This window comes from Terrapene carolina, unplaced genomic scaffold, assembly GCF_002925995.2.
Source record: "Terrapene carolina triunguis isolate 2854851 unplaced genomic scaffold, T_m_triunguis-2.0 Scaffold69, whole genome shotgun sequence".
Lineage (NCBI taxonomy): Eukaryota > Metazoa > Chordata > Testudines > Emydidae > Terrapene > Terrapene triunguis.
In genome coordinates this window covers 39967884-39993425 of record NW_020664420.1, presented here as the reverse complement: position 1 = coordinate 39993425, position 25542 = coordinate 39967884, and the positions used below count along the sequence as shown (strand labels likewise).

The 25542-nt window shown below is 43.6% G+C and overlaps 1 protein-coding gene across 2 annotated transcripts in view; it reads right to left on the bottom strand.

Annotated features, from left to right (window-relative positions):
* The window catches only part of FAM169A (family with sequence similarity 169 member A), a 39273-nt gene extending 13933 nt beyond the window's left edge, over nucleotides 1–25340 (bottom strand). For both annotated transcript variants that reach the window (XM_029910939.1, XM_029910940.1), the window contains exons 1-7: nucleotides 25202–25340; nucleotides 22770–22869; nucleotides 21448–21533; nucleotides 9665–9836; nucleotides 4216–4395; nucleotides 2558–2686; nucleotides 2247–2359 (exon numbers count right to left, since the gene is read on the bottom strand). In XM_029910939.1, coding sequence (XP_029766799.1) covers nucleotides 2247–2359; nucleotides 2558–2686; nucleotides 4216–4395; nucleotides 9665–9836; nucleotides 21448–21533; nucleotides 22770–22869; nucleotides 25202–25336 — 915 coding nt within the window. In that variant the 5' untranslated portion in view covers nucleotides 25337–25340. The remainder of the gene's footprint in view (nucleotides 1–2246; nucleotides 2360–2557; nucleotides 2687–4215; nucleotides 4396–9664; nucleotides 9837–21447; nucleotides 21534–22769; nucleotides 22870–25201) is intronic.
* Nucleotides 25341–25542: the final 202 nt, after the last annotated feature.

Below are 25542 nucleotides of genomic sequence, written 5' to 3'. Positions count from 1 at the left end.
ACGGGCACCTCTGAATGTCCCCTTAATAAAATCACCCCATTTCAACCAGGTGACCGTGAATGATATCACTCTCCTGAGGATAACAAAGAAAGATAAGGAATGGATGTTGTCTGCATGCCAGCAAACACCGGGACCATACGCTGCCATGCTTTGTTATGCAATGATTCCAGACTACGTGCTACTGGCCTGGCATGGTAAAGTGTCCTACCATGGCGGACGGGATAAGGCAGCCCTCCCCAGAAACCTTTTGCAAAGGCTTTGGGAGTACATGAAGGAGAGCTTTCTGGAGATGTCCCTGGAGGATTTCCGCTCCATCCCCATATACGTTAACAGACTTTTCCAGTAGCTGTACTGGCCGCAATTGCCAGGACAAATTAATCATTAATCACTAAACACGCTTGCTTTTAAACCATGTGTAATATTTACAAAGGTACACTCACCAGAGGTCCCTTGTGTGCTCTCAGGGTCTGGGAGCACGCCTTGGGTGAGTTCGGGGGTTACTGGTTCCAGGTCCAGAGTGATAAACATATCCTGGCTGTTGGGGAAACCGGTTTCTCCGCTTCCTTGCTGTGAGCTATCTTCCTCGTACCCCGAACCCGCTTCCCTGTTGCGTGATTCTCCATTGATGGAGTCAAAGCACACAGTTGGGGTAGTGGTGGCTGCACCCCCTAGCATGGCATGCAGCTCCGTGTAGAAGCGGCATGTTTGCGGCTCTGCCCCGGACCTTCTGTTTGCCTCTCTGGCTTTGTGGTAGGCTTGCCTTAGCTCCTTAATTTTCACGCGGCACTGCTGTGCGTCCCTGTTATGGCCTCTGTCCTTCATGGCCTTTGAGACTTTTTCTAATATTTTGCCATTTCGTTTACTGCTACGGAGTTCAGCTAGCACTGATTCGTCTCCCCATATGGCGAGCAGATCCCGTACCTCCCGTTCGGTCCATGCTGGAGCTCTTTTGCGATCCTGGGACTCCATCATGGTTACCTGTGCTGATGAGCTCTGCGTGGTCACCTGTGCTCTCCACGCTGGGCAAACAGGAAATGAAATTCAAAAGTTCGCGGGGCTTTTCCTGTCTACCTTGTCAGTGCATCTGAGTTGAGAGTGCTGTCCAGAGCGGTCATAATGAAGCACTGTGGGATAGCTCCCGGAGGCCAATAACGTCGAATTCCGTCCACACTACCCCAAATCCGACCCGCAAATGCCGATTTCAGCGCTAATCCCCTCGGAGGTGGAGTAAAGAAACCGTTTTAAAGGGCCCTTTAAGTAAAAAAAAAAAAGGGCTTCGACGTGTGGACGTATCCAGGCTTAATTCGATTTAACGCTGCTAAATTCGACCTAAACTCTTAGTGTAGACCAGGCCTAAGTGTCATAGTCTGGATATTCACACATCCCAAGACTGCAGGGTGGGGGAGGAAAGCAATTGAAATACCCTCCTCCCCCAAACCTATAACAATCTACCAGTGCAAGTTACTAGACACCACTAAGGCTATCTCATACCCTATCCTATAGCATACAAAGAGAGCACTGGTTGAAAAAAACGATAGTACAAGATGCATCCTAATATTCTATTAACACTAGGTGAATTTGTAATGTCTAAGCAACAAGCCAGTGCTGCTTCGCTGAAAAAGGTAACATTAACCCAAGTGTAACAAAAGCATGCGTCTTTCATAGCTCCTGACACCCATGTCAATTTAGTTCAACTACAACAAAATTTCACAATAAGTATGTTTCTGGCCTTCTCACTGAAGCCACAACTATGTCTTCAAGGGTAATCTGATAAAAAGTTATGGGTTTTGATGGACTGGATGGTTCAAAAGAAAGGCTATAGTCCAGGCTCACAGGCCCAGAGAACACTGAAGAGATACTGGAAGTTCAAGCTGGATTCCTGAAAAGGACTTACTGAGGGAGAGGAGCACAGGAAAATGGGGGATAAAGCAGGAGTACTGAACAAGGAGGGCACACACTTTTATTAAATTAATGGATTTTATAATCAATTTCCTAAGAATCATCTATATTTTTCCCAAAAGTTTATCCAGTATCTCTAATTAGAAGTTTGCTCTCTAATTAGAAGTTTAAAAATGGATTATTAAAAAATATATAACTTCCTATATGGAGACCCATCTCTTTCTCTTCAGTAAAAGATTTTACAGAACAAGTAATTAAGGAAACCAGAAGAATATGAAGATATAAATTATACAAATCTGTAAAATCTCTTGGTTTTTATGTATACAGAAAACAGTGTGTACACCTACCCTTAGCTGCGTTTCAATCTCTGTACTTTGTTCGCTTCCCGTTTCAGATTCCATGGCAGACGGCAGAAAACACTCCTCAGTCTGGGAACTGTTGTTTTCTTTTTGAGAGCCTCCTGCTCTTAGAAAAATTCAACAGAAAAAAAGTGCAGATACAATTTAAATAATGAAGTTAGCTGGTGTCTTTCCAATGACTTCTGTGGGGATTGTTCACAATGAGGACTGTCTACAAAAATTATTGTAGACACTGTACAATGTAACTTTACTTTTCAAGTTTCAATAGTTTCCTGGCCCTGTTTCTAAACAATCATTACCTGTAGTTTTGAGTGTTTCTCTCTGCAATACACTGGTAATAGGTGTTCTCTGGAACCAGTGTCCTGCTCCTTCAACTTCCCATAGAAGATCATGATCCCCTGGGTACTTTTCAAAATATTGCTTACAAGCTGAAGAAACATAAATAAAACAAAACCACACCACACAGTATGCACATCTGTAACTCAGCTTAAGATATTATTCAAACACTATTTTATTGAGTCAATTATAATCTGACCTTCTACTTTATCATACTTATAATACATCACAAACAAAAAGGAACTGAGCCACTAAGATGTGCACATGTCTAACCTGAGTAACTATATGATAACATTTCTGTAATCCTCATCCATCTAGAACTCAGTCCCGTCCTTTTATTTATCACCTTCCATCATTGTACTATGTCTTAAATTTAGATTGTAAGATTAAGGGGGCAGGGACTGCAGGTTTTCCCCCCTGTCTTCTAGGAAGCATTTCTGGGTATTACAAAATAGTTACAATAACTCCTTGCTTAACGTTGTAGTTGTGTTCCTGAAAAATGCTACTTTAAGCAAAACGCTGTTAAGCGAATCCAATTTCCCCATAAGAATTAATGTAAATAGCGGGGCTTAGGTTCCAGGGAAATTTTTTTTGCCAGACAAAAGACTAATATACACACACACACACACACACACACACACACACACACACACACACACACGTATACACAGTATAAGTTTTAAACAAACAATTTAATACTGTACACAGCAATGATGATTGTGAAGCTTGGTTGAGGGTGGAGTCAGAGGGTGGGATATTTCCCAGAGAATGCCTTACTGCTAAATGATGAACTGACACCCAGCTGAGCCCTCAAGGGTTAACACATTGTTGTTAATGTAGCCTCACACTCTACAAAGCAGCATGAATGGAGGGAGGAGACAGCATGGCAGCGAGAGACAGAGACACACACCATGAGTGTGAGCGTGCAAGAGACACACATTTCTCCTTTAAGTACACTGACCCCACTCTAAGTACTCTGCAGCTGCTGCCAGCAAGCTCCTTCCGTCCTGAGCCCTGTTGTGTCGTGTGTTCCCCCCCCCCACACTCTGTGGAGATGGGGTACAGGAGCGGGGGGAGGGGGACACCCTGACACTAGCACTTTCACTACAAAGAGATTGCACTACAGTACTTGTATGAGGTAAATTGAAAAATACTATTTCTTTTATCATTTTTACAGTGCAAATATTTGTAATAAACAATATACACTTTGATTTAAATTATAACACAGAATACTATATGAAAATGTAGAAAAACATCCAAAATATTTAATAAATTTCAATTGGTATTCTATCGTTTAACAGTGTGATTAAAACTGCGATTAATCGTGATTAATTTTTTTTGAGTTAATCACATGAGTTAACTGCGATTAATCGACAGCCGAAGATATAATACTAACCAACAGAAATTCAAGGATTACAAGAAAATAAAGCAGCATGCACATTCTCCATCTGACTTTTTAAGGTTCATTGAATAGCAGCATATTTTATATTTATTTAAAGTTTGTCATGAACTTTAAGAAATTTAATCTCTTCCTTCCATGTTGAACTGAGATGGAAGTATTTATTTGGAAGTTTAAAGAAAGCCAGAGTAGAGAAGACAGGAAAAAAATTACAGAGTTTACCTGTATATATGAAGGATGACAGTGGGTAGCGAAGACCAAGTGTGTCTTCAGTAAAGGAATCCACAAAATCCTCCAACATCATTAACCCAAAATCTTTCCCACGATGTCTCTTTCTCACAAACATTGTGTCCAGCACTGGAAGCTGATAGCTTTGGGTAAGATAGGAGCTACATATGCTTCCTGAAATCATGGAAAAACCATACATCAGTATTTCATCATTGATTTGTCATAGTTTTAGATCATCAACAACATATAATGGCTTGGCTTTTACTGTATCCTGATGATAATAGATGTACTGTACACATAGTAGCCACATTCAGCCATTCACTGGCTTGTTGGGCCAACTTTGTATTTTTGCAGCTTTACAGCAGGCAACACAACGTAAGAAAGCTTGTCTGGTATAGTGGCCTACTGCTACACGATAAAGAATGGAAGGCTACAGAGGAGAAGGTAGTGGGGGAAAAGGCACATTTTGGAATCCTGCTGAGTTATTTCTTGAGGAAATCTGGAAAAGAGAATGAAATGAAAAGATGGAAGAAAAAGCCAAAAGGCTCAATCCAAATATATTGTTTTTACATAAGATTAAAAAACTGTTTAAAAACAAACCCATAAGTATGGAAGTCAGCTCTCATTTAAGAACTGAAACACAAATCATCATCCCCCCACCAATTTTTTATGAAACATCAATAATGCTGAAGTCAAGGCAAAATTTTGTAAGAAGGGATTTTTTCATAGCATAGCATGGATTACACATAATTATAATTAAGAACAGGTGCACTGTGACACAACATAGCAATTTTAGTATTGAAAAATTCTTGAAGAGTAACCATGAACTCACTGGTATCAGAGTAATAAATGTTATTTATCTGGATTTGTATTACAGTGGTAAATACTGATCCCAAGGCAGGATTGGAACTCCATGGTGCTAGGCCCTGTGCACACAAAGAAAAGATTGTCCCTACCCTAAAGAGTTTACAATCCAAGTAAAATAATAATAAAAATCTCATATATAGTACTCGTCACAGACATTAATTAATTAGTCCTCACAATACTTTTGTGAGGTCAGTTGCTTTTCTCATTTGCAAAGCAAGAAAAACTCAGTCACGAGAGATTAAGTTATTTGTCTAAGGTTATACAGTGAGTCCACATCAGAGATGAAATTAGAAAAACAGGAGTAAGTCCCAGTCCTGTGGTCTGACCACTGGACTATATCTCAGTCTATCGCCACAGAAAGAGAAAAAAAACCCATGAAGTAGAACAGTATTTCATATTCAAATAGTCTTGGATGTTTATTAGCTCAGGATTAGTAAATGGTAGAATAACATGAAAAGTAATTGTAGTTGCATGATCTAATTGCCACAATGTATATGGAACAAATATTTATTATAAACACTCCTTCATCACTCAGAATCTAATAAAATCGGTTGTATAGAAAGTAGAATAAAGTATTAACATTTCAACTCAGAAGTCATTTTCGTGATCATTGTGTTGGCTTAACTTTTAGCTTGAAAATTGCTCTATTAGGACCTGAGCAGTTTCATAGATACGTGCACAAAGGCACAATATTGATAAACAGAACAAAGACATGCCATCTGCCAATTACCTTCCCCACAGGAATTGGCATACTGGAACAGATCAATGGCCCATCTGGCCCAATATCATGTTTCTGACTGTGGACAAGGCCAGATGCTTCAGAGGAAAGCATAAAACCCTTCTGGTGCACTTAGCTGTACAACAGTTGCAATTCACCACGAATTTCCCTGACGTTAATCCAAAAACCTTCTACTGGGACTAGGATAAAGTTAGGATGTTAGATCATGCCACTCTGGCCCAAAATTAGATATTCTATTCTTTAAGGAGGGCTGTCGGTGTGATCAACAAATTATTTACAATTAAGTTAGATTTAATTCAGCAAAAGTTGAAAAATGCAATCAAGTTTTGTAACAATCATAGAGAACTTATAATGTATATTTAAGCAGTGAGAAAAAATGAGAGAACTATCTATAAAGCAATGTTAATGACAAAGAAACATGCTACTTAAATTGTAAGCCCCTTGGACCAATCATTTTGTTCTGTGTTTGTACAGCGCCTAGCACAATGGGGTCATGGTCTGTGACTGGGGTCCTAGGCACTAGCACAATACACACAAATAAGGAACAGCAATAATGAGACCTGACCCTGCAGCCACCCTGAGATCAACTGGAGTTCTGCACACGGGAATTGCAGGATCAGACCCTAAATATGCACAATACAGCATTAATGTTTGCAACTTCCACAATCTGGGTGAATTTCACCCTCACCAGATTGATCTGACCATATCCAAAATATATTAAACTGTGCACAAAATATCATCCCCTATGACCCACATATGTGTCTTTATGCAGCACTACTGTACATCTTCAGTATTAGAAGGGTACTGGACAAGATTTCTGCCTCTTGAGTTATGGGGATATAAGAAGCTAATTACCTTTGTAACTGGAGGTTCTTCAAGGCATGTGGTCCCTATCTGTATTCTACTGTGAGGTACGCATGTGCTCTATGCACCCAGAGAGGGAGAATTCTGAAAGCAGTGCCTGTCGGTCTGGCATGTACCTTCACTCTCCTCATGTCTCCAACCAAAGAGATTGGAGTGGGGCAGACCGATTGCCTCTCCAGTTTCTTCTCTGCCATGAATCAAAAGATGATTCGAAGCAGCGGGGAAGGAGGGCGGGTAATGGAATACAGATCGGGACCAAATATCTTGAAGGACCTCTAGTTACGAAGGTAAGTAACTTCCTCTTTGAGTACTGGTCCCTATATGTATTCCAATTTGGGTGAGTGCAAACAGTACTCAAGTAGGAGGAGGGTGCAAGGATACAGATTGCAGAGCAGAAGCAAGGACTGCCATTCCAAAAGAATTATCGGCAGAGGAGTCTTGTACTAAACATAACGCCTCACAAATGTGTTGATGGAACGCCACATAGCTGCTTTGCAAATATCATGTAGAGGTTCTTCTTGAAGTGATGCCATAGACGTCACTTGTACTCTTGTGGAATGAACCCTCACCCCATGAGTGAGAGGGAGAGAGAACAAAATACAGCCTGAGATATATTTCAAGATTCTTTGAGAGGTTATAGCTTGACCTTGAACACTTTCTGGTTCGGTGACAGACAGCTTGGGAGATTTCTATTTGGGCTCTCGAGATATCGAGTGCCTTGTGCTGTGTGGTTGCCAATATGAGCTGCCTAATCTAACAAGGAGGTTGTGACGTTATTGACATGAACTGTGACCATATAGATCATTGCAACAACCAAGGTCCTATAATTGCGCCAAATCTTGTACAAAGTAGGTCAAGTAAGGTGCTTATGGGAAGGCTGTAATTTGCTGGTTATGATTATGCTGTCTATATGTGTGTATCATTTTTGTATTTGAAGTTATAAATATTGGCTATGTACTTGTATCTCAATGTATTTGATTCTAAGTAGCATCAGTGAAGCATTTGGTCAGCTTCTTGAGAAAGGACTATTCTCAGTAAGTGCCCAATGAAGAAACACTTAACTGACAATAGACTTTGGGAGACACCAATCCACATCTGAGCTTTCCTGGGAACGTTCAAACTAACATGTAAACAATGGCGTCGGCCTGCAAAAAAACTGAATCATTCATGGACACGTGACTTGCCCAGGTGGCTACAAACTCCATCTTGTTGCTGTGATTTTGCACAGAAGAACAAAGGGGTTTCTGCCAAGGCCCTGGAAACCCCTCCATTTTGTCTTCAGCTGGCTCAAGAGATGGCCTCTCCACCCCAAAAAAGGCCTGAAAGAAACTGGGACAAAGGACTATAACTAAGGGGATGTGAGTGATTGCTGGACCCAGGCCATAAGCCACAACGTTAGTCTGAAAAGGATTAGGCCCAGACTAGGAAGGAGTCTAGTCTGTGAAAGAAGCTTATTGGGACATCTCTGAGGGTGAGATTTACCTGTATTCAGTTTCCTACTGTATTAGGCTTATACTTGCGTGTTTTGTTTTATTTTGCTTGGTAACTTACTTTGTTCTGTCTGTTATTATTTGGAACCATTTAAATCCTACCTTTTTATATTTAATAAAATCACTTTTGCTTATTAATTAACCCAGAGTAAGTAAGTAATTCTTGGGTGAGCAAACAGCTGTGCATCTCTCTCTATCAGTGTTATAGAGGGCGGACAATTTATGAGTTTACCCTGTATAAGCTTTATACAGGGTAAAACGGATTCATTCGGGGTTTGGGTCCCATTGGGAGCTGGGTGCTAAAGGTAGGAGTACCTGCTGAGTGGTTTTCAGTTAAAGCCTGCAGTTTTGGGGACGTGGTTCAGACCCAGCATCTGTGCTGGAGCAGAATAGAGTGTCTGGCTCAACAAGTCAGGGTTCTGGAGTCCCAAGCTGGCAGGGAAAATGGGCTCATAGGTAGTTTCAGCACATCAGGTGACAGTCCCAAGGGGGTCTTTGTGACTGAACCCATCACAGAGGTATCTGTAATGATCATCCTGTCCAGTGAGGAGGAAAGGAATGGCACGCCTATGCATTCTTGGCATGGAGTCTTCCACCATAACAGAAATATTATTAATTTGGTGGGAATAGTTACTAGTGTGTTCATGGCTGATTTGGTGAGCACACTGTTTGAAGCCACGCTTCCAGACCAACTGACAATGGATGGTACTGTAGACACTATTGTCGCCAAATTGTGGTCTGGTACGGACAGAGCCCTAGATTTGTGGGCTTTCTTGTCATGCCCCTGAAACTTAGGACGTTCTAAATTCTCTTGGATTGAGCTAGAAGACTTGCTCAATTTAGGCAGGGCTCTATTCGACTTCTTCTAAGTGGATTTGGAGGAGGATTTACTCTTATATTTATAAAAACGCTCCCTGTCCTCCTGACAAGACCCCACCAAGAGATCTGTGGGGGTAGACTCCCTCACTCCTGAGTCGGACCCCGTGGCATGAGACACACACCTTATTGAGTCAAGCTGAAGTAGGGAGAGGTCCTCCTGGCCTAGGTATGACTGCAGCCTCAAGGCCTTTTCCATTAGGTACTTCTTAAGACGAAGTTCCCACCCTTCTTGGGTACAACTGAGGAACAAACAGCAGATACTGCACCTTGCCACGATATGGGTTTCGCTGTGACAGTAAAGGCAATGTTGACGGTAATTGCTGACTGAGAAGGAGTGTGTACAGGAATCAAAAATTTTGAAACCTGGAGTCCTGGGCATAATGGCTACTAAAAAGACTATGGGCAAAATTAAAAAAAATAAATAAAGCGTAAGTGATTTCAGAGCCTAAAGTCACTTTTGAAAATTTTACCCAAAACCTTGTCTGCTCTAAGAATTCAAGAAAAGGTTCATGTATCAATCACACACATTAGTGCAGCTTAAAAGTTCTGATAAAAGAGTTTGGTTTTCCATTGCTTTATTAAAAAAATACTTAAATGTTTTTACCTGCAGGTTTAACAGAATAGAACCCAATGGCTTCTCCTTTTTTCCACAGAATCTTAGCATAGTCATTGCTGCTGTGACAGAGGAAGGGGATCTCATTTCGCTCTATTTCTTGTTTGCGATAAATAATTCGATTCAGAACATACAGAACCACCCTCTCTCCAAGAGTCTTCACCTATGGAAACACATAAGTACATTTAAATGTACAACAGTTAAAAGGCCAACATCAATTTGGTTGAAGCTTAGACGTTAGGGGGCTTATTTTCCGAGGTGCTGATTAGCCACAACTCTAGCTGATGTCAGCAGGAGCTGCAAATGATCAGCATTTCTGAAAGATCAGGCCTAACGTTTTTTGAGCAGTGAGAAGAGCTCAGATGCCATGGTGACAGGCAGTGTATAAAATCAGAGATTAGATAAAATGCATTGCACACCTTAATATTAAAAACATGTTCTGATGATCTAATGGCTTTATTTTTGTTTATTAAAATTTAAATGAACACAGTATTTTTGGATTTTAAGAACCATTCGCCAAATATGAGAGCACAGTGTCAATTAGTCTTAGTCTTCCCAGGCTAGCAGGAGTTTAGAGTGCTACAAAGAACATGTGCTCAGATCTTCTGGGAAGGCCCACATAACATACGTCTCCATCACTGTTGGATGTAGAGGTATGGCACTCACACAGAAATGTCAGAGTTAGATTTACCTGTGCATTGTCCTTCTCCCATTAAGGGCTGAAGATCTGCTGAAGGTGTCAAAGGCGATAGCACTGGTTGCAGCAGCAAAGTTTTATTAAACTCCAGTTTGGAACTGGCCTCTGTTATGGGAATGTAACACTTAACAAGCACAGACAGGAGAAGCTGAATGCAGTGATCTGACCTCTTTGAGAGATGACCCTACCTGAAGCTGCTGTAGACTATTCCAGGAAAAGCTGCCAGGGAAGATTTAATTGTTTGCAAGCATTATGGCTGGGAAAGAGTTACAGGACCTTCACAGGGAGGTAGACAGACTTTTATACCAGCCAAAGGATGAGCATTTAAGAGAAGTCTGTGACTCTTTGAGCATTTCTGGGACAAGTTACTGTGAAAATGCAGCAAAAAAACATTTTGCTTAGGGTGACCATACATCCCATTTTGGCAAGCACAGTTCCTTTTTTAAGCCCTGTCCTGACCGTCCCGATTTTTTTGCAAAAGTGGGCATTTGTCCCATTTGCTGTTGCCAACTTGATCAGTTGGCAAGAGCAAATGGGACAAATGCCCACTTTTGTCAAAAAAGTGGGGTGCAGAGGAACGTGCAAGAGGGCAAGCAGTGATACCAGCCCTGGGCAGGGGGACAACCAGGGCTCGGGCGAGCAGCGACACCAGCCCCAGCCTCGCGCAGGGCTCAGGCAAGCAGCAACGCTGATGTCAGCCCCGTGCGGGGAGGGGGGTTCGGGCGAATGGCTCTGGCGAGCGGCTCTGGCGAGCCCCACAAAGGGAGGGGGCTCGGGCGAGCGGCTTGGGCAGGCCCTATGCAGGGAGGGGGGCTCGGGACAGCCTGATGCAGGGGGTGGGAGGAAGGACTCAGGCTAGCCCCAAACCATGTCCCATTTTCACTTTGGGAAATACGATCACCCTAATTTTGTTTTAATCAAATATAGAAGAAGCTACTTAAATGAGTGGGAAGAGTTGAAAGATCAAGGATTGTATAGACTGCTGAGATTAAAAGATAAGCTTTTATATCTCATTGCTGTAAGCAAAGAAGCAAACTGGAACATCTGAAGTAGAGGGAGCTCAGAACCAGTATGCTGAAAAATGAAGATATTTTCTGAAACTGTATTTCAAGCTGTGTGAAAAATTAAAAGCCAAACCTCTATAGAAAATCTGTCACCCTCAACTCAGAAAACAGACCCAATTTTAAAGAAAGATTTTAAAACAACAGGACAGAGTGGGAACTCCCACCAAAAGGGCATATTAAGCCTAACTAGTCTGGTCTATTACATTGAAAGTGGGATTCAAAAGGGGGTACGCTGAGGCAGAGATCACAGAAGCTGTGATCAGGGCAGTTTGCCCAGGACTGAGCCTCAGCTAATCTGAGCCTGCCAAAACAGAGGTGTATCTTAAGATCCTATTACCAGGAAAAAGATGCAACTGAACTTTACCTGCAGCTCTCAAGAACAGCACAAGAGCCCGAAGAGACACCTCAGGATTTCCTAGTCCGAGCTCTTGATTTGAGACAGGAAATATAGTTTGCTTCACAAGAATCTGACTCTGACCTAAGATATCACCCTATTCTTATACAACACAAGTTTCTCTATTCAGTCCTGACAGGATTGCAGAATGGCAACATTTGGACTGTGATGCAACTTTATTTAAAAGATAATCAGGCTGCAGATGAGACCTTGTTTGAGAAGCTGCACACTGCTGTAAGGCAGAGAAACCACTGATGAGGTAGAGAAATAGCACAGGAGCATGTGCTAGGGCAGTAGCATGTAATTCTGTGCAATCACCCTATACAGAAAACCAGTCACAAAGTAGCATCTCCTCCTAGGGGAAAAGGGAGTCTCCAAACGTGACCCATTTACAAATCAGAAAAAGGAACTTTAGGCGAATATTGATTAAATCAAAGGTGTGAAAGCCAAAATTAACATATTAAAGCAACCTACCCAGGAGAGGGGCAAAGTAACTGCTAATGGTATTGGGGTGGGGAAGTGAGATAATCTTTTATTAGACTCACCTTCTGTTGCTGAGAGAGATAAGCTTTCTGCTCACACAGCTTGAAAGCTTGATTCTCTCTCACACAGAAGTTGGTCCAATAAAAGATATTACCTCACCTACCTTGTCTCTCTAATAAATACCCTGGGACCGACTGGGCTAAAACAACCCTGCATACAATGAATGGTATGAGCAGACAAGCAATCCCAGAGAAGAGAATGTGATAGCTCAGTGGTGAGCAAACTACGGCCCACAGGCTGGATCCGGCCCATCAGGGCTTTGGATCCAGCCCGCGGGGTTGCCCCCCTTGGCACCGTGGGTCCCGCACTGCTCTCAAAAGCGGCCAGCACCACTTCCCTGCGGTCCCCGGGTCGGGGGGCAGAAGGGTCCGTGTGTTGTCCTTGCCTCCAGGCCCCGCCCCCCCGCAGCTCCCATTGGCCGGGAACGGGGAACCGCAACCAATGGGAGCTTCGGGGGAGGTACCTGGAGGCGCCGCAAGGGCAGCGCACACAGAGCCCTCCACCCGTCCCCAGGCCGCAGCACTTCCTGGAGCGGCGTGGGGCTGAGGACAGGGCAGGCATGCAGGGAGCCTGCCCTGGCCCCAGTGCGCGCCGCTGCCACCCCAGAGCCGCTTTAGATAAGTGGCGCCGGGCTGGAGCCTGAACCTCTCCTGCACCCCACCCTCAACTCCCTGCCCTAGTCAAACACCACTGCTGAAGTTCCCCTGCAGTTAATGAGGCACCAGCACCTAGCCTCATTAACATATTGCATAGGTACTGTCTCATGTTGGCATGGCAAAAGTGGAAGCTCCTTTGAACTTCATCAGAAACAACAGTTCAGACAATCTGTACATGGTTGAAGTGGGGAGAAGGGATGTAATCACTAATGTAACATATTGGGCTCATGCAGGCCTGGATACTGAAAGTTTAACATAAATATTTGAGCCAGATGCTGCTGCTCAGTGTCCTGAAGATTTGGACATAAAGGAAATACTAAGCAAATTACCTAAAGGATCATTTTGCCAGATAAATATCCTGTGAGTAATCTATCAAAATATGATATCATTTTGAAAAGACAAACTGCTGGGTAATTTATAGCAGATTAAATCTGAAATTCCAGTGGATACTCAGCAGATAAAATTCTTACTGGAGGCACCAGTGTCAAAAGAGAGAGTCGGTGGATCAAGGATCAAGGACTAAGGGCAAGTCTATGCTTAAAATGCTGCATCGGCATAGCTGCACCAATGCAGCTGCTCCACTGTAGGGCTTTAATGAAGATGCTCTAATTCGATGGGAGAGAGCTCTCCCGTCAGTGTAGTTAATCACCTACCCAAGAGACCTTTTCTTGGTCCACCACGAGCACTCTCAGCTCACCGACTCTTCTGGCTGACATTATGGTTATTAGAAAGGCCACTTTCAAGGACAGATGGGCCATAGAGCATGTGGCTAGAGGCTCAAAGGGGGGAGGGGGGTTAGTGAGAAATGACGGAACAAAACTGATATTCCACTGAGGTGCAAACTTCACCAGTGGTGAACAGGATTTGAGAATCTCCTTCAGAAATCTAGTTGTAACAGGATGAGTGAATATTGTACAGTTATCCATCGGAGGATGGAAAGAGCTGATCGCTACTAAATGCACTTGCAGAGAACTGAGCGCGAAGACTTCAGGATAAGAAGATACTCAGATAGCAGAGACCCCGGTGGATTCTGGAGATAAGTTGGGTTGGTGAGCCCAAGCGGAGAAATGCTTCCATTTTACTGAGCAACAGCTTCTTGTAGAGTCTTTGCTGCTTTGGTTAAGGATGGATTGCACCCTTTTAGAACATGCGCATTCTATTTCTCATTCCCATCCAAATACCAGGCTCCAAATCGCAGAGGTCCCAGATTGGGGTGTTTGAAGCTGCCCTTGTGCTATGTTAGAAGGTCCCGCAATGTGAGGATGTTCACGGGTAGGAGAACTGAGAGCTTCAGCTAATCTGTAAACCAAAACTGCTTCGGCCAGTTGGGCACAATCAGGATGACTTAAGCTCTGTCTTGGCAGATCTTCCATAGAACATGTGGTACCAATGGGATAGGAGGGAAGGCATACCCAACGCAACCCTTCCATGACACCAGTAGGCAATTTCCCATCAAACCCTTGCCCACAGCTGCTCTGGAGCAGTATCAAGAAAATTTCCTGTTCCCCTGTAAGGCGAAAAAGTCCCAGGCTGGCATTCCCTATTGGACAAAGATACCAAGAACCAAATTGTGAATCTCCCATTTGTGATTTGTGGAAAAATGTCTACTCAGGGAATCTGCTAGGGAGTTTTGCGCCCTGGGTAAGTATGCTGCTGATAGGATTATGCAATGACTGATGCACAAGTTCCAGAGGGTGACTGCCTCTATGCACAGAGGGGAGAGATCTCACTCCGCTGTTTGTTTATATAAAATATCGTTGTCATGTTGTCCAATGTTATTTCGACATGTCTGGATTGGATGTGTGATAGGAAGACATTGCAGGTTCAACGGACGCCTGGAGTTCAAGTAAATTGATATGCATTCTGGATTCCCATAGGGTTCAGACGCCTTCTGCCAGATGATCACTCATGTGTGCACCCCAACCCAAGCGGGAGACAATAACAACCCTGGTTGCCTCAGAAGTCAGTGTAGGGAAAGGGATCCTCACCCAAACCTTCTCTGGTTTTGTTCGCCAGACGAGAGAGTCTAAAGCTTTGGGCAGAACTGTTACCTTGTTGTTTATTTTGGCCTTCTCTGCTGAGTACATGGAAAGAAGCCAGGCTTGTAGGCAACAAGGGCGAAGCCTGGCAAATGGTGTCCCATGTGTGCATGAGGCCATGTGGCCGAGGGGGAAAGGTAAGTTCTGATTGACGTCCTGGGTCTGAGAACGAACTGATGTATGAAAGCATTCATGGCCTGAAACCTCTGGAGAGGTAGATACACTCTTGCTGTAGTCAAGTCCAATTTTGCCCCTATAAAAGGTATGAACGTCATGGAGGTCAATGTAGAATTTTTGTGATTGACACAGATGCCCAGTGAAGGCAGAAGGCTGAGCAGAACACTGGTTGTCTGTTGGACTTCCTCATACGAACCGCCAGTCAGAAGCCAGTCGTCGAGGTAAGGGAAAACTGTAAATTCCTTTCTTCCCATCCAAGCTACCACTACAGAAAAAACCTTAATGAAGACCCTGGGTGCTGTAGCTATAGACGAAAGGGGAGGACTTTGAATTGGTAATGCTCTTGATTGAAGAGGAACCTCCTGTGGGCTGGGTGAATGTCTATGTGAAAATATGCATATTCTGTGTCAAGAGCCATGAACCATTATCCTCCTCTAATGAGTAAATTATTGATGCCAAGGATATCCTGTAGAATTTTAGTTTTCGAATGAACCTGTTCAGCTGTCTCAGACTGAGAATTGGCCTCCATTCCCCATTCTTCTTGGGGATCAAGAAGTAAGGGGAATAGAATCCCTTCCCTTGATGTTGAGGTGGAACCTTTTCTATGGCTCCCCTGAGGAGAAAGGAGTTAATCTCTTGTTGTAGAATCTTCTTATGAGAATGACCCTGAAAAGGAACAGGGGAGGGGATTATTGGATAGGAGGTACCAGAAACTCTATCATATAGTCACCATGAATAATCTCTAATACCCATTTGTCTGTAGTTAGGGCCCTCCAGTTTTTGGCAAATTGGGTAAAGTAGCCTCCAAATAATAGAGAAGGGGAATGAAGCAGCATCAAGAAAGGGATGCAGGTCTTGACAGTCCCATCAAAAGACACTCTTCACTTGGGGTTACAATATGAAGTCATGGTGGATGTTGCCAAGGCTGTGTGCCTGGGTCTATAAACCCTCTGTCTCCTGAATGGTGGCTCCTGAGGATGTTGGTGGTAAAATGGCTGAGGAGTTGATCTTGCCCTATACCCGTCTGTTGTGTTTTCTCTTAGGGAAGAGGTGTAAATGCCCAGCGAGCAAAGTGTTGTCTGGAGTCTTTGAGGGAGTGGAGAGATTCTTCCATCTTCTCACAGAATAGGTTGATAGTCTTGAAGAGCAGATCTTATATGGCACTCTGCACCTCTCTAGGGAAACCTGAGAATTGTAACCACAAGTTTCTCCTCATAACACCAACCATAGCCATCCCCCTAGAAGCAGTATCTGTCACATCCACTGTGACTTGGTGGGAAGTTTTGGCCACCAATCTGCCCTCATCCACTAAAACCTAGAAGTGGGCCTCCTTGGGAGCTTGCCCTTAAATTCCAAAACTTATTATAATTACAGCAGAACCTCAAAGATATAAACACCAGAGTTACAGACTGACCGGTCAACCAGACACTATGTGAAACTGGAAGTAACCGATCAGGCAGCAGCAGAGATTAAAAAAAAAAAAAAAGCAAGTACTGTACCGTGCCTGTATTGCATCTTAAAAGGTAAGCACATCTGGGCTGCCTGATCCAACCCTACCTCCCCAACCCCATCCGAGGGGCGGGCGGGCAGGCGCGCGCACGCACGCGCACACACACGCGCACACACACATAGAGCGAGGAGTGAGACAAGCTTGCAAACTCATACCGGGGCTGACTAGATTGCTCAGCTGCTGCTGAATCCTGGGCTGGAGTGTCAGCTGCTGGATCTGGAGCCTGAAGTGCGCTTTGTTCAGAATTACAAACATTTCAAAGTTACGGACAACTTCCATTCCCGAGGTGTTCGTAACTCTGAGGTTCTACTGTAGTAATATCATATTTGACCAAGATGGCCTAATAATTTGAGATCCTGAACCAGAGAGAAATGGAAGAGAAGACCTTTCTCCCTAGAAAGCTGAGTGGCTTGTGTCCCTTATCAGAGGGAGTAGCCTTTGGGTGCTGTTGCTTGGACTGCTCTGCAGCCTCCTGCACTACTAAAGAGTTCGGCTGTGGGTGAAGGAAAAAAAAACACCTCTCCCCCCTTGGATGGAACAAAGTAACGCTTCTCGGCCCTCTGAGTGGTAGGGCCACAAGAAGCAGGAGTGTGCCAAACCATCTCTGCCGGTCCATGATGGCCTCGTTGGGGAGGGCCACTCAACTGGGACCAGAAAGCTGCAGAATGTCTTGTAAACGATGCTGAGGCTCCTGGACTTCCTCAAGCTGAATCTGTAGCTCTGCATGAGCTCTTGATACTGTTTCAAGTGGTCTGCTGGAGATGGAGTGGATGGAGTAACTGCTTCATCCAGTGAAGACGATGAGATTGCTCCCAGTACCATTGGACTCTGTGGATCTGGCTCACCTTCCCCTTCCGAATATTCCAATGGGACCAGTTCTGGGTGTCTGAGCGATAGCAAATAGGACTTCTACGCTGATCCTGGGTGTCTAGGGTAGGACTCCAATGCTCCCCAATATAGCCAGTAGGATGGATCAATTGGCAAAGGAGGACCCAATGTCATAGGGTACCACCATTCTCTTGATCAGTCATATCTGGTCAGAGGCCAGAACCACAATCTTCTGGAACTCCTAGTTTGTGCAACCTCTGCCCAATGCTGCAGAGACTCCTGTGGGGCCTCAGATTCATCCAAAGAGAAAGACTGATTCCTTGTATCTGTCAGAACTGAAAATACCAATGGGTGCACTTCAAGGCTGAATGGTGCGATGGGAGAACACGCTGCCTCATTGGGGTAGTCTCTTCCTTAGTATATGAATGTCCCGGAATAGGACAGTCCTGATAGGAAGGATGAATGCGGATAGGGAAGAGCAAACGTGTCCTCCAGAGAGATGTAGGTCTCTGATTGCCCTGGGGTATGAGGAGAGTCCATTGGCAGAGCCTTCAGAACTCAAGCTTCCCTGGCCACTAAGATGGTCAGCTCCCAATCACTACCGGTAGCATATCGGCTCTAGAAGTGGACGGGAGCACCGGGAGCTGTTTATCCCAAGCCTTCACCATCAGATATATAAACTTGCACGCCTCCTTCTCCTGTCAAGAATATTTACTCGGGTCTAAGTTCTTAGTGCCTGTGCACACTGGCTCTCCCCACTTTGATGGAGTTGGGGAGGGATCCTCTCTCTTCGGAGCAGCTGTAGATGAAGATGGCTTGTCCTTATGTCTATGAGAGTACCCTTTGCTTATGTGAAGCCTTCTCCTTAGGCTTAACCCTTTAGCTTTTGTCCATAAGCTCATGCTCAAAGGGGTGCTGCCCACTTGATGAGCATGACGAACAGAGTGTGGTCCCTGGCCCACATCTCCTTCTCCATGAGATCTTTTCTGAGTCTCAGTTCCAGACCCTCATGAGTTCTGGGGCAAAGAGAGCGGCAGATGCTGCACTTGGCAGAACTGCAAGCGGTGAGGCAGTGTAGATATTCATCGCTCGCCGAAAAGGAAGGCAGGAAACAGTTTTTGAACTCCGCGGCTGTGGGCATAATGCCCGACTTCTTGAGGGGGAAAAAGTCCCAGGGAAGGAAGAAAATGGGGAAAAATACATCTAACTACACTATGTAGACTATAGTATAAAGACTACTAAAATAACTATATACAATATCTTACAGCAATGACACGGTAACAAAAAAAGGAACTGAGGATACTGAAGATTCTAACTCAGAACCATCAGGTGGTAAGAAGGAACCGGAGAAGCGTCGGCTTGCCCCACATTTTATGCCCTTGGCTTGGAGCAGGAGGAGAGAAACGGCACACATGCAGGCGAACAGATACAGCTTGCAAAAAATTCCAGACTCAAGCACAAAGTGTGCATGCGTATCAGGACCATCACTCAAAGAAAAACGTGGGAGTTATATGGTTATACCATTGATCATATAAGAACTGTTATTTCATAAAGTATGAGTGTCTTTTGGGATTTAAGGTGTTCAGAACTGACTATTCAGTTGGATAGTGGAACAAAAATTGCTGCAAACATTTTCTGCTTAATGTGAAATAAACTGAAGAAAGATACAGAAGCTTCCACCATCAGTACCAGAACTTGTGACAGAGGAATGACTCAAAGAATCACTTGAGAATGACTATTATGATCTTGTGCATGACTTCTAATAAGTCAAATGGATGAACTGTATTTTAAATTTTGTTATGTTGGGATGACATTACATTTACGGGGGTGGGGGAGGGGAGGGAAAAGAAGGGTGAGTACAGCTTTCATAAGGGAATGTCTAGGTTAGATTTACCTGTGCCCTGTCCCATTAAGGATTGAAGGTCAGCTGCTCAAGGGGTCAAAGGGAATAGCTCTGGTTGCAGCAGCTCTAAAAGGACAGCAATGGGGTGTATGCAAGCAGGTTTTGTTTGTTTTTTTATATACCAAGTTTAATGAAACTTCAGTTTTAAAACTGTCTCTCGTCTTGGAGTATAACATTGGCAGATTTTGGGATGTGGTACAGTGTGGCAGCTAGTTATCATCAAGATTTTCTGTGATGGGAAACAAGGAATTCAACCCTCGTTTACATTGAAAATCCAGAGTCACCACCATCCCCCGCCCCGAAAGAGGAGAGACATCCCCTCTCCCCAATACCAAAAGTCTCAGGCACCCTAACCAAGTTTCCCTCATTTCTGCACACACATTGCAATTATGCTGCACACTGAAAGAGATGGTGAAGTGGGGGGAGCTGCATCAAATAAAATAAGTTTAAATATAAAAAATAAATTAAACAACAACACTGCATTGATTCTACTGGACATGGGGGCAGCAAAGAGGAAAAAGCTTGTGGTGGCAATGCTGAAATATTCTGGACTCCCTGCTGCAAAATTAGAGTCTAATGTGTTTCAAAAGACACAGGCATTAGCTATGGTTTAACAAAAGTTATACAAGCTTGATGATGAATGATAATTAAGGCTGCGAGTCTGTCACAGAGGTCACGGATTCCGTGACTTTACGGGACCTCCATGATTTCTGCAGTGGCCGGTATGGCTGACCCGAGGGCCGACTGAGCAGCTCGGGAAGCCCCTGCGCCAGTCGCACTGGCCACTGCCCCCCTGCAGCAGCAGGAGTTTAGATGTGGGAGGGGGCTCAGGGCAGGGGAGTAGGAGGGGGTGAGGGCTCTGGGCGGCACTCACCTTGTGGGGGGGGCTCCCAAAAAGTGGTGACATCCCTCAGCTCTTAGGCAGAGGCGCAGCCAGACAGCTCTGCACACTACCTCCACCTGCAGGGGCCACCCCTGCAGCTCCCATTGGAGCTCGGCCAATGGGAGCTGCGAACCCAATGCTATGGATGGAGGCAGCATGCAGAGCTGCCTGGCCACGTGCAGAGCTTCCTAGCCACGCCTCTGCTAGGAGCTGAGGGAGAGGGATGTCGTCGCTTCCGGGGAGCTGCAGAGCCAGGTAGGGAGCATGCCAGCCCCTCCAACGCTCCCCACCCCAGCACGAGCGGGGGTCCCGGGACACTCCCCGCTACCCCCAGCACCAGCGATGCCCCCTGACTCCCCGCCCAGCACCTGCAGCGTCCCCCAGGCCACCTCCCAAGATTTAGTCAGGGGTATATAGTACAAGTCATGGACAGGTCACAGGCCATGAATTTTTGTTTACTGCCCATGACCTGTCCATGACTTTTATTAAAAATACCCATGATTAAAACATAGCCTTAATGATAACAGACAGTAGGGCATGTCCTTTATCTGGACTTCCTCAAACCCCATACCAACACTGCAGGCCACCATCTCTGTATTTCACTTAACTCATCCCCAACCTTCTCCCTCAGAAAGGTACTCTAACAATTGACAACAAACTTAAAGAGGAAAAAAAAAGGGGGGGGGGTCAGCCCGGTAAGCTTCTCCAGTAGTACAATGCACAACTCCCATGAGGTGCCTAATTGCCAGGGCCCAAACAGCATGAGTCTCAGAAGGTAGCCCTTAAACCATTAGCGCCAAAGTATCTTTCACATGATAGTGCTGCACAAGAGCAACATTGTTTTGAAGAATTCGGCTAAATGGAAAACTAAGATGTGAAAAGAGCCCCAGCTCCTCCATCTCCGCTGATGCTCCCACTACACAAGATGGCCTACCTATTTATTTGCACCATTAGATTAATTTCCAAATCAAATCAAAATGTACAACACATATCAGATCATTAACTATCCCCATTACATTTATATAAAGTGGTCCTTACAAGATTAAAAACTGTTAAGATATAAATGCTGGAGCTCCTTACCTGCTGGAGCCCTTCTCTAGAAGGGATAGATGTTCTCACAATATCATTGATGGCCCACCATTGGTCAGCAAGATACAAGGCTACAGCTTGAAAGGAAAAAGATGGATATAAAAAGTTAGTGGTCTTGACATTTTGAAACCTAAGATATTCACTAAAAAAAAAAAAAAAAAAAAAATATATGGAGATGTACACCTATCTCCTAGAACTGGAAGAGACCTTGAAAGGTCATCGAGTCCAGCCCCCTGCCTTCACTAGCAGGACCAATTTTTTGCCCCAGATCCCTAAATGACCCCCTCAAGGATTGAACTCACAACCCTGGGTTTAGCAGGCCAATGCTCAAACCACTGAGCTATCCCTCCCCCCAAGTTATTAACTAAAGTTATTAAAGTTATAATAGACATCTTTTAAGCTGTAGTAAGAAGCACATTAATGCATTTATTATTTTCTTTAGTGCAAACAATGTGCTCAGTGCTGTACAGCCACAAAATGAAGACACTCCCTGCTCTGAAGAGATGATGATTTAAAAGGACAGTAAGCAAAGAAACTGGATATGCTCGGGACCCAGAGGAGTTAATAACAGAGTTATTTTTTTTAAATTTTTGGTTCAATTGTGGGCATCACAGAAAAAGTGAATCTCAACAAGGGAGATGAATGTGGAGAGGGTGGTAGGATGGTGATCAGCATGAGGTAGCATTCTGTACTTTGGGTGGCATGGGCAAATTCAGAGACAGAATTGGGAGAAGGAGACAAGCATAGCATTGAGACTGGCACAGTGGAGGACTGGAAGGTAAATGCAATACGGGATGTCAGCTGCAGCTGAGCAACGACAATGAGTCTGAACTTGATGTGGTAGACTAAAAGGGGCTTGAAGTGGTAGGCAGATCAGTGGAGGGACTCAATTAATGCTTGACAGAAGAGGAAGATAAATTTAGTAGCCTCATTTTGGATGGACTGGGGAGGATGGCTGGGTATCAAAGAAGCCAGAGAGGAGAAAATTCAAGAGAAAGTACATGGTGCATTTAATTATTATGCACATTAAATCAGGAAGGCACTGTCTTTCATTTTGTTACACATCTTCCAAATTTAATCTAGCTGGTTCCGCTCCAATTGGTACAGTAATTTCACACTTATTGAGATGTGGATAAGAATCTACAACAGAAATTAACAATAATATGAAAATGGAGGTAATGGACACTGCATTCAAGCTGAAAAAGGTAATTAGTTATTGCAAGGTAGCATGGAATGAGTAAAGGATTGGTTACATGTATTTGCCACAAAAAGCAAAATGCTACAACATTTAGATTAGAATTTTAAAATGAAACCTGTGAGCGAGTCCTCAGGTGCAAATAAAGCAAGAACTTTGTGTGTCTGATCTCCACCGTAAAGAGGAACGAAGCCTATAGTTGACAAGCTAATAGGAATCTGAAAAAAGAGTTTAGAATGGTTCAATGGACTCTTGCTAATATAGCATTAGTCAAATATATAGAGCATGCTAAAGAGGACAAGCAAACCTAGTTTTCAAACTTGGATGCTTAAAGGTGACCTGCAAACCCAAAAAAACACCCCCACCACTGGAGTTTGGCCCTGTTTTGCCTCTTTATAATACAGATCTTTATAAAAATGACCTCCAAGGTGCATGCATGTTGGAGGGAGGAGGTTTAAAAAGTTTTTCCTCTGTTAAAACAAAACCAAAAACAATCAAAGGAATTCACATTTTGTCTATCCTATTTTTCCTGGATGATTCTATAAATGACTGAAGAACTATTAGGTTTACGACATCAGATAGACTGGGCCATTTCCTCAATTTTAATAGGCCAGCCTTAAATTTGGCCTCAGGGTACATGTACATTGCAAAATTCAACTAACCCGCAGCAGCGAGTCTTAGAGCCCGGGTCTACAGACTTGGGCTCACACTATGGCGCTAAAAACAGCAGTGTAGATGTTGCCGCTCAGGCTGGATATTAGGCTCTGAAACCTGGGGGAAGTGGGTGACTTTCAGAGCCCGAGCAGCAACATCTACACTGCTGTTTTTAGCACCGTAGCACGAGCTCTGTGAGCCTGAGTCTGTAGACCCGGGCCCTGAGACTCTCTGCCACCCAATATAAATATATATATTTTTTATTTTATTTTATTTTGCAGCACAGACATACCCTAAGTGACCAGCTGGAGATTCAACTGGTTAACACCCTTCATAGCTTCTGGTCACGAGCATGATGGGGTGATCTCTGGCTGTACAACTTGTGCCAGGGAACAGTGGAATGCAAAGTTGGCATATAGCCCTATGTCCCTCTCTTCTCCCTACCATTAGGCCCTGCACTGAACAAAGCTCAGCCTAACATTATGAGCTGATCCCAAGGAAGTGAATCTCTACTGAGAGGGGAAGACAGTTTTATTTCTGTTCATATCTATTCGACTCAAAAGCTATATGAACAACTGGAAGACAAGCTGTCTTTATTAAAGAGTCAACATCTCGTCCTCAATTAAGGGCTAAAAAAAGCCTCAAATACATTTTGTAGACTCTTCTAACAAAGACTTCCAGGAAACAGGAAAGAAAAAACTTGATATGCCTGATACACAAACCCAAATTGTCTTCCCTTGCAGGCCAGGTCACCTTTAAAACAAGTGAACATTTCCCACGTTTTGGTGCTAAAATAGGCACTTCAGCGTCCAAATGCTCAATTGAGCACCAAAATGCGGCATTAAGGCACCAACATATGGAAACTGGAACCACTTAGTTTTAGAACGTTCAATATCTTCATCAAAATGATTTTGAAGTTATTTAAATTCAAGTATTTCTAATATTTAATGAAGATATTTGAGAAAATAAATATGTATATATTAGCACTGATTGTGTGATGAACAAATGACTAGACATTCAGACTATGAGAAAGATTTGCTTCCTTATAAAACAGTTCAAAGCTTACGGTATGCTATGGCTCAGAATTTTTATTTTTACGCACACAGCACTTACATGATTAGAGAAAAGTGCCTAAAAGTCTGCTCCTGGAAAGGGATCTGCAAGTGAGAACCCCTATTCTTGCTTAGAGTCCCACTGGCCTCACTTACTCTAGACTCTTTAGTTAAAATTTCACACCACTGTTACCATAGATACTAGCAAGTGGGAGTGCCAGCATAGGCAGACCCGATTTTGACCACTACATCACAAAGACAGGCTAAGTGATAAGGTGGATCAGATCATAAAATTCCAGCATCCGGTCTCTATTAGTGCCTCCACCAGTACTGCTGCTGTGACGGCAAAAGGGAAAGTTTTAGAACAAATGGTCCAATATAGACACCATTTTGGATGTCAGTGGGACTGCCTATGGGATTAAAGGTCCACCCAAGCAGATCACTTTGCAAAACTGAGGCATAAATGACCAATTAGATGCAGTAACTGCTAGCATAACTTATGCATGTACATTTCTGTGATTAATTCTAGCAAAGAGAGTTTGCCTGACTCACTAGTTATGATTTAAAATGAAAGAGAATTGTTCAATATACATAGATTCATCATCCAACAATCTGAGTGGCTGACACAAAGATCCCACTTGGTATAAAACAAATGTGTTGTTTGGTGTTCCAAAGTACAATACAAATACAGTTTAAAAAGGATAGGAACATATAGAAAATATAATACTTATTTAAATACTCATTTTAACACAGTAGACACAGACTTGATTTATCTGCATTTTTACTCTACGTTCAATTGCAAATAATCAAGAAATAAATCGGTTCAGATTTTTCTCTCTCTTACTTTGATGTTGCTGACAAGAGACAAAAACTCTGGATTCTCTGGATCCCCACATCGAAGATCAGACATGTAGTCTTCTGCAGAACTCTCCAAGTCTTCATGACTGTAATTATCCAACATGTCCACAGGGAATGCCATCCTCCTGAAAAACTGAACATGCATATATTATTGTAGAGATACCACACAGTATATGCCTGAAGTTATCTTGTCCTACTAAACATAACATTACAATTAATTTATTAACTAGCACCTCTTCTTCTCTACAGGGAAGCTGTTCAATTTTATTGGCAGCAAGGAGCATGAATCACAGCCTCATGTCAATTTGTCACAACCACCCCAAACAT